Source organism: Trichosurus vulpecula, chromosome 3 (assembly GCF_011100635.1).
Source record: "Trichosurus vulpecula isolate mTriVul1 chromosome 3, mTriVul1.pri, whole genome shotgun sequence".
Lineage (NCBI taxonomy): Eukaryota > Metazoa > Chordata > Mammalia > Diprotodontia > Phalangeridae > Trichosurus > Trichosurus vulpecula.
Genome location: NC_050575.1, coordinates 300,070,259 through 300,084,610, shown reverse-complemented (window position 1 = coordinate 300,084,610; position 14,352 = coordinate 300,070,259). Strand labels below are relative to the sequence as shown.

The 14,352-nt window shown below is 39.5% G+C and overlaps 1 protein-coding gene across 1 annotated transcript in view; it reads right to left on the bottom strand.

Moving 5' to 3' along the window:
- The window catches only part of SH2D4A (SH2 domain containing 4A), a 103,365-nt gene that overhangs the window by 11,261 nt on the left and 77,752 nt on the right, over positions 1 to 14,352 (bottom strand). The window contains exon 7 of the mRNA XM_036751586.1: positions 13,908 to 14,038. Within this exon, the coding sequence (XP_036607481.1) occupies positions 13,908 to 14,038 (131 nt within the window). The remainder of the gene's footprint in view (positions 1 to 13,907; positions 14,039 to 14,352) is intronic.

Sequence of the window (14,352 nt, the reverse complement as noted above, 5' to 3'; positions counted from 1 at the left end):
GTTGTGAGGCTAAGATGAAATGATATTTGTAAAGTGCTGTGTAAACCTCAAAACATTATGTAAATGCTAGTTATTATTAGTGTCTTTCTCTTCTAATCCATTTTATCCACTGCTACCAGATTAATCTTTCTAAACCATAGCACTGATCTCTGATTTAAAAGTTTCAGTGGATCCTACTGTCTAAAATTCACATCCCTTTTACTGGCACTCAAAGGCTTCCACAGTCAATAAACTCCTTGCTCTTTTCCAAGTGCCACTCAAGTTTTCTCACATCTGTATCCCTCTTGCCTAGAATGCTCTCCTCCTCTTCCTATGCATTAATTCTACCCACTGTTCAAGGCCACTTTATTCATGAAGATCACCGAGTTTGAAGCAACCCATCCCTCCCTTCAGATGCTTCTCAGACCACTCATTAGAATCTACTTCAGTTTATTTCCTGTACATACATAACATAAAATCATTGAAGGCAAGGCTCTTCTTTTTGTATTCAACACTCCCTCCCCCAGCACTTAAAAGAGTCTTGTACAGAACAGAAGCTCAATAAAAAAATTTTGCTGAATAAATGAGTGAATAAATACAATTAGCTTGAAAATGAAATATGAATATTATCTTCCCAAGGAGTGTTCCTTCCTCATCTAGGGAGCTTTGAGGAAAAAAAGAGAAACACATCTGTTAGTGCTCTTTTGGGTAGAAGTGGATTCTAAACAGCCCTTGCCCTCTCTCTTTGAGCCGGAGGTAGAAGAGCCTAATTAAGGGCTTCCTTATTGTTTCCCTTCCCTTGAGGAGAGAGGTTCTTATCCCTTTTGTTCTCTCCCCATTCCTCTCTCATCTCTTCTAAAGGAAGAGTACTCAATACCGTCTGGTTTGGGGAACAAGAAATCAGTGAAAAAATTATAAAGGAAGGAAGGCAAGTTGGATGACAAGAACTAGATTTCATTTTGTCATTCATTTAAATAAACATGTTTAAGCACCCACCATATGTATAATGCACTGTGGGAAGGCACGGGAAGAAACATAAAGATAAATGAAACAATGACTGTTCTTGAGGAGACAAGGTGGGGGTACATGGATAAACAAACCATAAATCAGAGTACAAGAACATAAAGGGAATATAAAGGATCAGGGAAGACAGAAATCTCTTCCAACTGGGGAAATCACTTCATTGAGGAAGTGACATTAGATCTGGATCTTAAGGGGTTGGTAATGTCAACAGGTGGAGATTGGCAAGGGAGTGAGTCATTCTATGTAATGAGCAATGTGGACGAAGATGCTACTGGTTGAAAACTTGGGGCAGTTTCAGGCAACTGTGAGTAATTCGGCTTTGCTAGAATATGGTATAGATAAAAGGGAATGGGGTGAAGCAAATAAAGGTAGAATGGAGCCAGACTGCTGGCTTCAAATGCCAAACTAAAGATTCTGGAATTTATTCAGCAGGCAGTGAGGGTCCTTTGAAGGTTCTCAGGGAGATGAGCAACATAATCATATCTGGGGACCAGAAAGTCCAATCTTCAGCAGTGCATAGGATGGATTAGCATCAACGAAGCTGGAGTCAGTTAGATTCAGTTTGATATTGAAAACATAAGACTCTCTGAGTTTGTCTGAGATACTATCTGACTGGCTTCTAAATAAAGTGATGCTCTTGCAAAAAACTAGAAAATGGGGTACTTGAGAAAGAATGAGAAAGTGAGAGAGAGTAAGAAAGTGAGAGAAAGAGAGTGAGAGAGAGAGAGAGAATATGAGTATGACATGGTCAGATCTAGGCTTTAGGAAAATCACTTTGGCAGCTGATTGGACATGGAGTTGAGTGGGGAGCGACCTGAGGCAGAGAGATCAATGAAAAGACTATTGCGAAATACTCTAAGCCAGAGGTAATGAGCATCTGCACCAGGGTGATGATTGTGTGAGTAGAGAGGACATAGATGGACATATATGGCAGATGCTATGAAAGTAAGAAGGGCAAAATTTGGATATGTGAGATGAGTGTGAGTTGGTGAGGATGATACAGAGGTTACCGTCTGGGCCTGGATGATGGTGGTGCTCTTGACCAAGGGTGTCAAACTCAAATAGAAATGGGAACTACTAATCCATACATAAGGGTCCCTTTGGGTCACATACTGACTTTGTTTCAAGGTTTGATGTTATCTATGTTTTATTGTATTTTTATTTTTATTAAATATTTCTCAGTCATTTTAATCTTGTTTGGGCAACATGACAGTAATAGAGAAGCTGGAAAGAGGATCAGATTTTGGGGAAAAGATGAGTTCTGCTTGCTGTGTCTATGGGTCATATACCATGAGATGCCCAAAAGGCAGTTTCGGGACTGGAGTTCAGGAGAGAGATTAGATCTGGGAATAATCTTCATAGAGATGATAATGGAACCTATGAGCAGTGATGAGATTCCCTACTTCCTACCCCTAGCACTTAAAATAGTATCTTGCACAGAGAAGGAGATCAATAGATTTTTGCTAAATAAATAAGTGATTGAAAAGGAAATACAAGTGTTATTTTTGCAAGGACCTTTCTTTCTTCATCTGGGAAACTTTGAGACAAAGGGAAACACATTTGTTGGTGCTCTTTTGGTAGAGGTGGCATGGAGGAAGAAGAGAAAAGGGTCCAGGCTAGAGGCCTGGGAGGGGGTGGTGGAATGGAGGTGGGGCAGGATACAGTAGGTACAATATTCATGCTGAACAGAACAGATTCCTGGCATCTGGGCACCACAGAGTGGTCTAGCTACCACCAAGCCAATTTCTGACTACTCTTTGTTACACACCCTGAAAGCACCAAGGACTTTCGCTACCTTCTACTGTAATTCTACTTTCTGAACCTAATAATAACTGACATTTATATAGCACCTTAAGGTTCACAACATACATATCTTAAATACATTTTCTTATTTGAGCGTCACAACAACCCTTTGAGGTAGATAGATATTAATGGGCCCATTACACAGGCAAACTGTGGAAACTGAGACTGAGAAAGTTTAAGTGGTCACTTGTCCATAGTCACACAGCTAATAAGTGTCCAAAGCTGGATCTGAATTCAGGTCTTCTCAACTCCAATTCTAATACTTCATCAACTAAGATATTAAGTAGGTATCATATATTTAAATGAATGTATTGTACATGAAGCAGAATTTGTATATGCATCTGAAAATGCAGACAGAAAAGGCTTTGAGAAATAAACCTAAAATCACCTAATTAGTGGTATAGCAGGAAAAAAGGTTAGACTCAAGATTCAGAAGACCTGGGTTCAAATATTGACTTGGCATTTACTTGCTATGTGATCTAGGACAACTCATATTACCTTGCTGAACTTCATCTTCAGCACCTGTAAAATGAATGAGTCAGTTAGTCCAACAACAAGATTTTATTACTTGTCTCTGCTGGTGCTGGGAATAGAAGGAAGAAAAGTGAAGCAGGCCATGCTCTTGAGGAATTCTCATCCATCTGGGGGCAGGGGGTTACATGTACGTATAGGTATCATCTATTCAAAATAGATGCAAGGTGATTTTGCATTATCTCCTCACAAGGTTTTTGTGAAGAAATATGCTTTAAGATCTATAGAAATGTATGGTGGTTCTTGTTACCATCATTGTTATTACTGTTATCATGAAAACGGAGATTCGAAGGATTTTGAGGTTGGCTGTGTTGCTTTCTTCCCTGAAGGATCCTTCCTAGAATTTTGAAGATTGTAGAGGCCAGAGGTTTCCAGTCCAGAGTTTAAAATGTGTGAGAACTTTCACCTCTGACTTGGGCTAATTCACAGGTTAAGAAAAATTAAGGCAGCATTCAATATGTCTTCCGCAAGACTAACTGCTGAGATATATGCATACACACACAAATGTGTGCATATAACATGTGTACATACATGGCTGTATACATATCCATACATATGTGTGTGTTGTCTGTCTTTGTATGCAAATATGTATTTATATCTATCTACATAAAGTTTGAGAGCTATGACTTGGGCTAATTCATAGATTAAGAAAAATTAGGAAGGCACTCAATATGTCTTCCTTAAGACTAACTGCTGATATATACACACATATGTGTGTGCATATTAACTTATGTGTACATATAATACATTTGTATATACGTATGTACATATGTGTGTTATATGTCTTTGTGTGTAAATGTGTATGTACGTTTATATCTATCTATATAAAGTCTGAGAGCTATGACTTGGGCTAATTTATAGGTTAAGGAAAATTAAGGTGGCACACAATGTATTTTCCTTAAGATTAGCTACTGTCTTACATATGTGTGTGTAAAAATATATATACACACAGCATGTATCATATATGAGTATATAATATATATGTTTGTACATATGTACACACAAATATATACATACATATATTTGTGTGTGTCTAAGTTCAAGAGTTATTACTTCTGACTTGGGTTAATTCATTGGTTAAAGAAAATCAGAGAGGCCCTCAGTGTGTCTTCCTTAAGATTAGCTCCTGTATTCATGTTTTATATATGTATATATATGTATATGTATATACACATATATATCCATAACCATATACTGTGTGGGACCTAACCACATGGCTGAGAATCACCAGGGTGGCAAGTGTGGGAGGAGAGGGGGGAAATATGAATCCACAAAGAAAACAACCTCTAGGGAACTCAGGTTTCAGAGAATAATTGCTTTCACGGAAACTAATAGGATTTACCCCTGAGGAGAATGAACAACTTAAGGGATGTGCCAAAGCTAGAAGCAATCAATATAGCTTAGGAGTGGAATATGCTGGATACCCCAGAAATGTAAAAAGTCCGCTCTAAGCAGCTAGGAAAATAAAATACAGATGCTAATGCATTTGGACAAGGACAAGCCCAATTACCTGCTAAGGCAGTAACAAAGGTCCTTGGAGAAAAGAAGACAATGGAATCATTTTGTAATTGGTTTAAATTCATGTTAATAAAATGCCCATCACATTTCTAGAAGTGTCCTAATGAAGTACAAAACACACACAGGGAGAAAGTGCCAGAAGAATTAGGCTTTAGTTCCTGCTCTAAGTATGCTCATGGGCAAGTTACTGACGCTCTCTGAGCCTCAGTTTCTTGATCTGTCTCATGGGGAGGAAATACCTTGTGTGCCTAAATCATAGGGTTCTTATGACAACTAAATGAGACAATCTATGTGAAATGCTTTATCAACAACATACAATGTAAAATGCTACCTAAATGTCAGCTGTTATGATGATGGTGGTGATAATAGTTGACGATGATGATAATAATGATGATGATTGTTTAAAGACTAATTTATACATTAATGGAGAAGAACAATAAGAAAGTCAGTTAGTGAAGAATCTGCTAATACTTCAATAGATAGTTATTTGTTAGTTTTAGTAATAATTCATCTGTTAGTTAAAAAAAGCTGGCTAAGCCTAGGTCCCTATTAAGAAATGTGAGCTAATAGACTATTGATGGAAAGCCAAACACTTTCTTGTTTTCTCATCGTGAGTAATAGCTTTCAGAAAGGCAGAACAATCTTTCTTAAAACAAAGGATTGGCCTTCCTAGAGAGGTATAAAGTGGGCTTTAATGAATGCATTTGCTAATTGTAATTATACAGCTATGTGATAGACACAATTTTCATGCCCTCAGCTCTAGGTTGCTCTGTGATCGATCAACTGCACTTGATTGTAACATGTATATATGTGTGTGTCCCCAGATAACACGAAAGCTCCTCACCAGCAGAAACTGTGTCTTCTACTTCCTGTGGCTTTTTCCTGATCTTCTCCCTGCCCCCCTCCATGACATGCTAGCTACACAGAAGCACAAGATGAATCCACTTTGAATGAATGAACAGATGGACCAGAATATGTGGGTTCTCTTTGAACTTCATCCTAACAAGGGCTTTATTTGTTATTTTGTGAAAATTTTACCCATGGAATCTAAAAGCATGTTAGTCTATGTAATTAATCATATATAGAAATATACCTGGCAGACCCATCTGCAAGTGAGTTAAAAGAGGTTATAACAGCAGGCGGTAAACTGAGTCACTCTACTAGGAGTGAAGATACCTGACATTCATTAGTTTATATACACATGAATGTCAGAGCATATATGCATATTCGCATTTCTTGTTATCTTATGAACTATTGTCAAGATATTAGGAGACACTCTGTTTTCCAGAGCTAAGGCCCAGCAAGCAGATTGTGCCCTGAGCCTGGCTTGACAACAATCCTTTGCGTTCACCCTCTGGATGATCTCAGCCACAGCAAAATCTCAGAGTTGTTTCATATAATTATTGTATTGCTTTCACCAGCACCAGGTGTTCTCTGAACTCGGACAAGCACCTCCTTATGTTCCAGTCACGAAGCCCCGCTATGAATCAGACTTGTCTCATTTGTATTGTTACCCTTCATTGTCAGGGCTACAGCTCTCTGTATAGCCATTGGCATAAACATTGAGATCTCCCCACACTAAAGCGGGTCCCCCCACTAGAAGCAGGGCCCTGTCACATGTGTCTAATCTGCCTCCTCGCTTGCAAGCCGTTTCTTTCACTCTGAAATTAAACTTCCGTTTGATTCCTGACTTTTCTGTCTCTAGCCTGCTCTGTTTGGCTCTGGCCACCCATAGGTTACAGGCCGGTTCTGTCTGGTTGACTTTATAAAAAATCATTATAGTCAAACAAATAAGTAACTAGACACAATAATGAAATGAGGTGAAAGGACCCTAAGGAGAAATAGAGGTTGGGAAGGGAGGGTTTTCTTGTAATTGGCAAAACATCTGCTCTTCTCCAATCTTGTGGTTCCTCTCCAGTCTCCTCTTTTCCAGTCTTCCAAGTATTTCGGATAGCATCTCATATAGATAGTCTCTGTCAGTTCTCTCAGTACTCAGGGCTATAGTCCATCTGGGTGAGATGACCTGAGTTCATCAAGGGCAAAATGATGCTCTTTTACTATCTCTTTACTTACTTGGGGTGTCAACTTTGTGTTAAAATTTTTTTTGTTCTATGTTTTCCAATGCAAAGGTCATTTTTCTTGGCAGAGAACATAAAAGCAAAATAAGAAATAAGAGTCTCTACCTTCTCTCTGTTGTCACTTAACAACATCCCATTTACTCCCAAGCAAAAATGCTATCTCTTCCAATTCATCCCCCTCCCCCAAAAACGAACAAACAAAAGAAAACCTCTGGTGGTCCTAACTCCCCTCACCAGCTCATCCTGAGTTTTAGCCCCCCTGACACTATTTTTACATGACTGGGCTACACTATTCTAGTTGTCCTCTGTGCATCCCTGTTTCTATTTTTGTACATTTCTTTTAAAAATATCATTTGGTTGGTGAGTTACATATCAGTGAGCATTCATATTAGCCTTCTTAGACAAATCCCATTCTTCTCTTGATTGGAATTGTTTTGTGGATGACTTCAATGTTGGGAAACTGGTGAGTGGAATGATGGGGGTGCCCTTAACAAAAACAAGAAGTCAGGCAGAGGAAAGGGCTTGGGAGAAAAAAATAATGAGTTCTGTCTTGGGTTGACTTTGAGGTGCCTAGGGGACAAGCACTGGAGATATCCCACATGCAGTTAGTGATGAAGGACTGAAGTTCAGGAGACTGGGAAAAGATACTTAGATCTGGGGATTATTTGCATTATTTTACAGTGATAGGTAACTCCACTAGAAGACAGGAAAGGTAGAAAAAAGAGAAGAGGTCCTATAACAGAACCTAGGGTACCATACTCTGGCAGTGGAAGTAAAAGAAAGATGAGGATCCAGCAAAAGAGACTGAGGAGAAGAATTCATACCGGGATATTTAGAGACCCAAGATGCCTCAGAGTCATTTGAATCCAACTCCCTTAGTTGCAGATGAGGAAGCGGAGGTGGAGAGAGGTCCAGTGACTTGCCCAGAGTCTCACAGGTAAGTGTCTAGTACAGGATTTAAACTCAGATCATCCTGACTCCTAGTCCAGTGCTATATTCATTATACCATGCTACACAGAGCAGCATCACAAAAATTGTTGTTGTTTGTCCTTCATTCTTGAAGAGGACCATGACATCAGGAAGATGATGCCATGACTTGCAAATGAATTGGATTCCAATGAGAGAGGGATGTGCAAAGTCACCAGCCTCATTTTCTCCTCCAGAGCCATCTGGGTCCAGTGGCAAGATAGAGATCAAGAAGACTGGAGATGGCCCCCATCACAAAAGTACCAGGAAGAGGAATAATCAGGAGTAAAGGGGGTTGTCAATAATATCAAATCCTGAAGAGAGGTCAAAAAGGAATAAGAAAAGGCCATTAAGAAGAAATAATCTTTGGTAATCTTGGAGAAGGCAATTTGAGTTGAGTGATGAGAATGGGAGCCACAATGTGATAAGTTATAAGTCGAGAAGAGAGCATGAGGTGAGAAAGTAGAAGCAGTGAAGACAGCTTTTTAAAAGAAATTTGGTTGTGAAAGAGAAGAAATATAGCACAGCAGCATGAGGAGATATATTAGGTTAAAGTGAAGGTTTTATAATGATGGGAGACAGGATTTATTGGGAAGCTGCTGGATATGTTTGGAAGCTGGAGGGAAAGAGTCATTGTACTAGAAAAGACTGAACATTAAAGGAGCAACTCTGATCAATACAGCAACCAACCATAATTCCAGGAAACCAGTGAAGAATGTTATCTATATCCTAAGAGAGTGGTGAGAGACTCAAGGTACGGAAAGCGACATATTTTTGGACATGGATGGCCAATACAGGAATTTGGTTTTTGGTATATTTTTAACATATTTTTATGTATATTTGTTTTATGTATATTTTTACATATTTTTGTTATACATAATTATAATTTTATATATTTTATGTATATTTGTTACAAGGGTTTGGGTTTTTGGTTTTTTATTGGGGGGAGCTGGAAGAAAAAATGCTTGCTAATTGAAAAAGAATTTTTGAAAGAAAGAATATAAGAATTAAAAAGAAAAAAAAGGAGAAAGAAGGAGAGACAGAGACAGAGAGAGAGAAAAGGAGCACACTTCCAGAGGAGACAGGAAAAGGATGGGGTTAAAGATACAAGTAGGTAGGTTGATATTTGCAAGGACAAAGTAATCCATTTTTTCCTTTAAGACTAGAGCAAAGGAGGAGAGAATGGGAAGATGATGTTGTGGTGATTTGAAATCTAGGATTGAGGAGCAACATAGAAGGAACTTGCAATGTGATGACCTTATTTTATTCAGTGAAGAGTACTTGATGAAATCCTCTGTTGGGAGTGAGGAGGTACTGTGAGTGGCATGAGGAGAGAAGATTTGGAACAGATGTTCTGCAGGATGGACTACAAACTCAATAATGGACGAAGAAAAGGACTGGTGCATAACAGCAAGGGCTCTGGTGAGATTATATAACATTTATTTGAAGTAGACACAGTACAATAATGTGACTTTTAGTCTCTCCACCCTCATGATTCATCAGGGTATATGTAGGAGTAAAGAAGAAAGATAGTGGGAGGAATCCACGGCTAGGGTTTGAAAGGGATGAGTAACAACGTGACAAGAGGCTAAGGGGCTCCAGGGCAGAAGACAGGTAAAGTTGAATCACTTAATGATAGGCTCAAGTGAGGCTAGAGCACCGATGATGGATCGGGAAAGCAGGAAGAAGTGGGAAAGTTAGTGCCTAATATAATGACGGGCACACAGGAGGTGACAGGAATAGGAGAGACAGGACCTGTTTTAGGTATATTTAATGCCAACATGAGGAAACTGCCTCTACCAATGCAGATTGGCACGTTCTCCGCAAAGTAAAGAAAGCTGCCTAGAGAACTGAGAAGGTAAAGGACTTGCCCAGGGTCCCACTGTGTCAGAGGCAGGATCTGAACCCAAGTCTTCCTGGATTTGCCAACTTTCTATCCACTGCCCCACACTGCCTCTCACTTGGCACAAAGGAGATGGTTAAAAAAAGCTTGCTGCTTGATCGATGAATTGATTGAGTAGGTTTCACTGGGGATGGATTAAATGTTTTAGAAGGAGCCAGGGACTGGGAGAGATGGAAGGATAAGGGATATGGTCAGATAGAGGAACATAAGAATATCAGGAATATGTGTGTGGTCGACACCTAACAATTTAACACTCAACTGTTCTCTGAGTGCATCAGGTGTGAAGCATATGCTTCCGTCTCCCAACACAGCGCAAGCCCCTGGAAGGCAGAATTCATAGATTTAGAGCCAGAATTAACCTGAAGCGTCATTTCATCCAGTCCCCTCATTATACAGAGAAGTCTAGAGAGAGGAAATGACCTCCCCGAGGTCACACAGGTAGTGAGTAGCAGAGACCCACTTCAAACCCAGCGTTCTTTCTCCTGCACAAAACTGCTTTACAGCGGCTCACAAGCTCTGCAAAGGGCATGCAAAAGTAGATGTTATATGAGCAGGGGATGGCTGTAGACTAGGTGTCACTCAAGCCCCTAGCACCTAAGTGTGGCAATGGATAGAGTGCTCATCCTGGAGTCAGAAGACTTGAGTTCAAACCCAGCCTCAAACCCCTCAAAACCGTGTGACTCTGAGCAAGTCACTTAGCTGCTGTCTGCCTCAGTTTCCTCATCTGTAAAACAGGGATAGATAAAATGAGATGATAATTGTAGAGCACTGCCTGGCACATAGCAAGCAATATTAACTATTATCATTACTGAAAACTATCCACCGAGAAAAGGAGGTTCTGAGACCTGCATTGGTGGAGGTAACCTCCATAGCAGTGACATCCTGGATCCTTGCTGTACTGACTTAATGTCATCTAGGTAGTATCGGGAAGGATACATGTATGTGTATGCATATACACACATACATATACATGCATATATACATATATTAACACTTTCATTGAGTCTATGACAACTACTGTTCTAATGTAGATTTCTAAGCCCTAATGAGAGAATCAAAGGATCATAGTTCTAGAAATAGAAGAAACCTCAGATGTCACATAGTTCAAGGGAAATTAAGTGACTTATGTAATGTCACATGGGTAACAAGTATAAGAGGCAGAATTTGAACCCAGGTCCTCCAACTCAAAAGCCAATGCTCTTTCCACTGTACCACACTGTCTATGGAGTTAATGACCCATTTATTCTGAGTCATAGTTGATGCAAAAATATCTAATATAATAACAACTAGCATCGTTCATTCACATTTGTTGAAACAGGATTTGATCTATAATGAAATTTCTCTGCCTATGGAAATATCAAATAAAAGACATGAGATGCTCTGAAGGTAATGACTGGTATCAGATGACACAGATTGAGACAGAAGAGGACACTTCTTGTTTGTCTTTAGAAAATAAAGGCAGAAATGAAGTGATAAATACATTTTTCTTTATGAATCTTTCTACTCTATTTTGTGGAATTTAAGGTCCCCTTTTATCACATCCTATAATTCTAGGAGAGTGTTGAGACCTAAGATGGTTTTCCATTTTCTCTCTTTATCCTCAGCACAGTACGTGGCACATGGTGGTGCTCAGAATATGCTAGGTGAATTAAATTACGTCCTTTTAGGTACACTAAAGAACCTGGTCTGATTCCATGGATAGAGTAGTTGTTCAATAAATACAAGGTAGGTTGAACTCTTCACTCTGTTTAAACTTGGACCATACAGTCACAGCAGGCAAAAATGAAGCCAAAACCTACTAGTTTATTGACATGTCATTTTCATTCAAATTTTAGGACACGGTTAAATTTTGCTGCTTAATTAGGAGAAAAGGGAAAAAATGTGAAAAGGGATTATTTGAGGTAAGGAAAAGATAATTTAAGTAAGAACTTATGAAAGGGTAAAGGACAGAGAAAGAAAGATGATAAATCAACATGGGAAGGCCACCAGCTACGATTTCAAAGCATCAATGAAAAAACAATTGTGTTGCAAAGAGAATAAATGTAAGTGCTAAAAGTAGAATAAATTATTTAGATGAGATCCATCTTTTCTTTTCTGTAGAAGCCTGTGAAATCTGATTAACTCACTCAAACTGAAGATGATTTATAGTACAGAGCTCTTTTGTTCACTGGCAACATGAGTATGATAAATGTTTGAGTAAACAACTAGGACACTGTTACGATGGGACATCGATATAACATCTGTACCTAAAATGCAAGAATCTTGGGTTGATTTTTGGTGGGTTTTTTTTAGACCAGAATAGCAAAAAATTTAAGCAGTATTTTGTAAGTTTCCACTTGGCTTCTGGCTTACTCGCGTTCTCACAGCCACCAACTGATGCTTCAAACAGAACTGATGATTGAAATGTATTTTTCAGGTCAGTCAAAACTCTGAATACGTGGAATCAGAGTGTCAGAGTTGGAAGAGGTCTCAGAGGGCATCTAGCCCAATCCCAGCTGAGGCACAGCTTCCCTCTATGACATCCTTGACAAATGGCCCCCCAGCCTTTCCTGCCAAGTTCATCGGTATTTACTGACAAATTCATTGGTTATTTTAAAAAAACAACCAACTAACCAAACTATGATGCTATATGGAAACATGTAAACAGGAATAGCCATCACGGACCCAGATAGCAGGCTTCTTGCTACAAGAATTCATCCCAGGATCAGAGTTTCAATCCCCAATACCTAACATGCCCCCACAAAGGAAAGAAAAATCGAATCCATATTTGACCTGTGACCTATTGGCAATTTGCTGTGTTAGTTATTAGAAGCTGTCTTCTGCTCCACATGCAGAAGCATTACTCTCACCGCTCCCACTTTCTCTGCTCTCACTTCTGAACCTTCTGACTTCATCCCTCAAATACTTTCTCTAGGTGGTGCAGCAGAGAGGTAGCTGTTGTGATTATCTCTGTTTTACAGATGAAGAAACTGAGGTTTGGCAACATTAAGTGACTTACCCAGGGCCGTGCAAGCAGTAAGTGTGTGATATCGGATTAGGACCGAGGTCTTCTCAACTCCCAGCCCAGGGAGCAAGGTTCATAGCTGCTCTGTTTCCAAAGCAGAGAATCCCAGGGGGACCCTGGACAACCTCATCGTTGCTAACACATGCAATGGTTTGGTTTAAAAGAAAAAAGGATCTCCCCTTTTGGGAATGGCACCTCAGGCTTTAATTTCTACTCAAACTAGAAATCTCAGCTTGAACTCATTTTAGATATAAAACTTCAATTGTAGGTTTTTAACTACATGCTTACTGTTGCATGTGTGACAAAGGGATTAACTGGGTGTACGGCTGGTCAGGCAACAAGCTAGTCTTGGAGAAATAATATCTGGGCCAAGCAGACTGGCTATCATTGTCACTGAAACCCGAAACAGTGAAAAGAGTAGGGAGTGAAGCATGAGCTGAGTTGGCAGAGTTGGCACCGACTTTAAGTCTTTCAGACTGCACTCAGTAATTGTGTTCAAGGTGATACTTTCTTGGCAAGCCTGAAGACTCGGCCCCTATCACTGGTTGCAACCTCAACTTCCCAGAAGAACCAAGAGTCTAGGAATCACAGAAATGGAAAGAATCTGAGAAATCATAAAGTCTAATCAACACCTTTTCCAGATGAAAAAACTAAAACTCAAGGAGGGGAATTGATCTGCCAAGAGGTATAAAAATGGTTTATGACATATCCAGGATGAGAATGCTTGTCTCCTGAATCCCCAGCCTGACATTGTTTCTACCACCCCAATTCTTTTGAGGTGGAACTTTCACCCATGGGACTGCTTGGGAAAGTCAATGTGAGTGTATCTTTTTATTCTGCCAGGGATAATTTGTTTGGACTGTCAGATTAACCCCATATGTGCAATTATTCACTGCTTATTAACAAATTTCATGAGTTGATGAATTGATACCTAGGAAACAAGGAATACAAAGAAATCCAGACTAATCTTTGAATAGACAATTATTTTGAAAATCTCTTGGTCAGCATGTTGAAGAGAACAGTTCCTGTAACAATGGTCTCTGTGGATTCGGGTTTCTTCTGCTGGTAATGGGGACCACATTGAAGAGATTTCAGTACTCACCATGGAACCACGGCGCGATTGTGTCTGAATTTTTCTCAAAGCCAGCTCTCAGTGGGATTTGCTCCTCCTTGAACCATGTGATAATGTTTTCTTGGGCTGAGTGGGACACAGATCTCTTCACTCCCTGGTTTCTGTCATTTGCAAAGGATTAATATTTTAGTTTAGATTCAATGTGATAGATAGATAGATCTTCTAAAGGGATACACTATGCATTTAAAAGTCCAAGCTACCCAGTCAGAGGTACTATGGAATTTTTTTTGTACTGTGCCCCATGGCCAGAAAATAGATGCTTTTCTGCATCTTTCCAGCCATCATGACAAATGCATCTGACAAAAATGTCATGAAAATTTAAGTGAGCCATGGGTATGACCAACTGCTGTGTTTACTTTAATTCATTTTTAATATTATCTGGGAGCTTCATTAACTCCCAATTAAAATCTGAGAA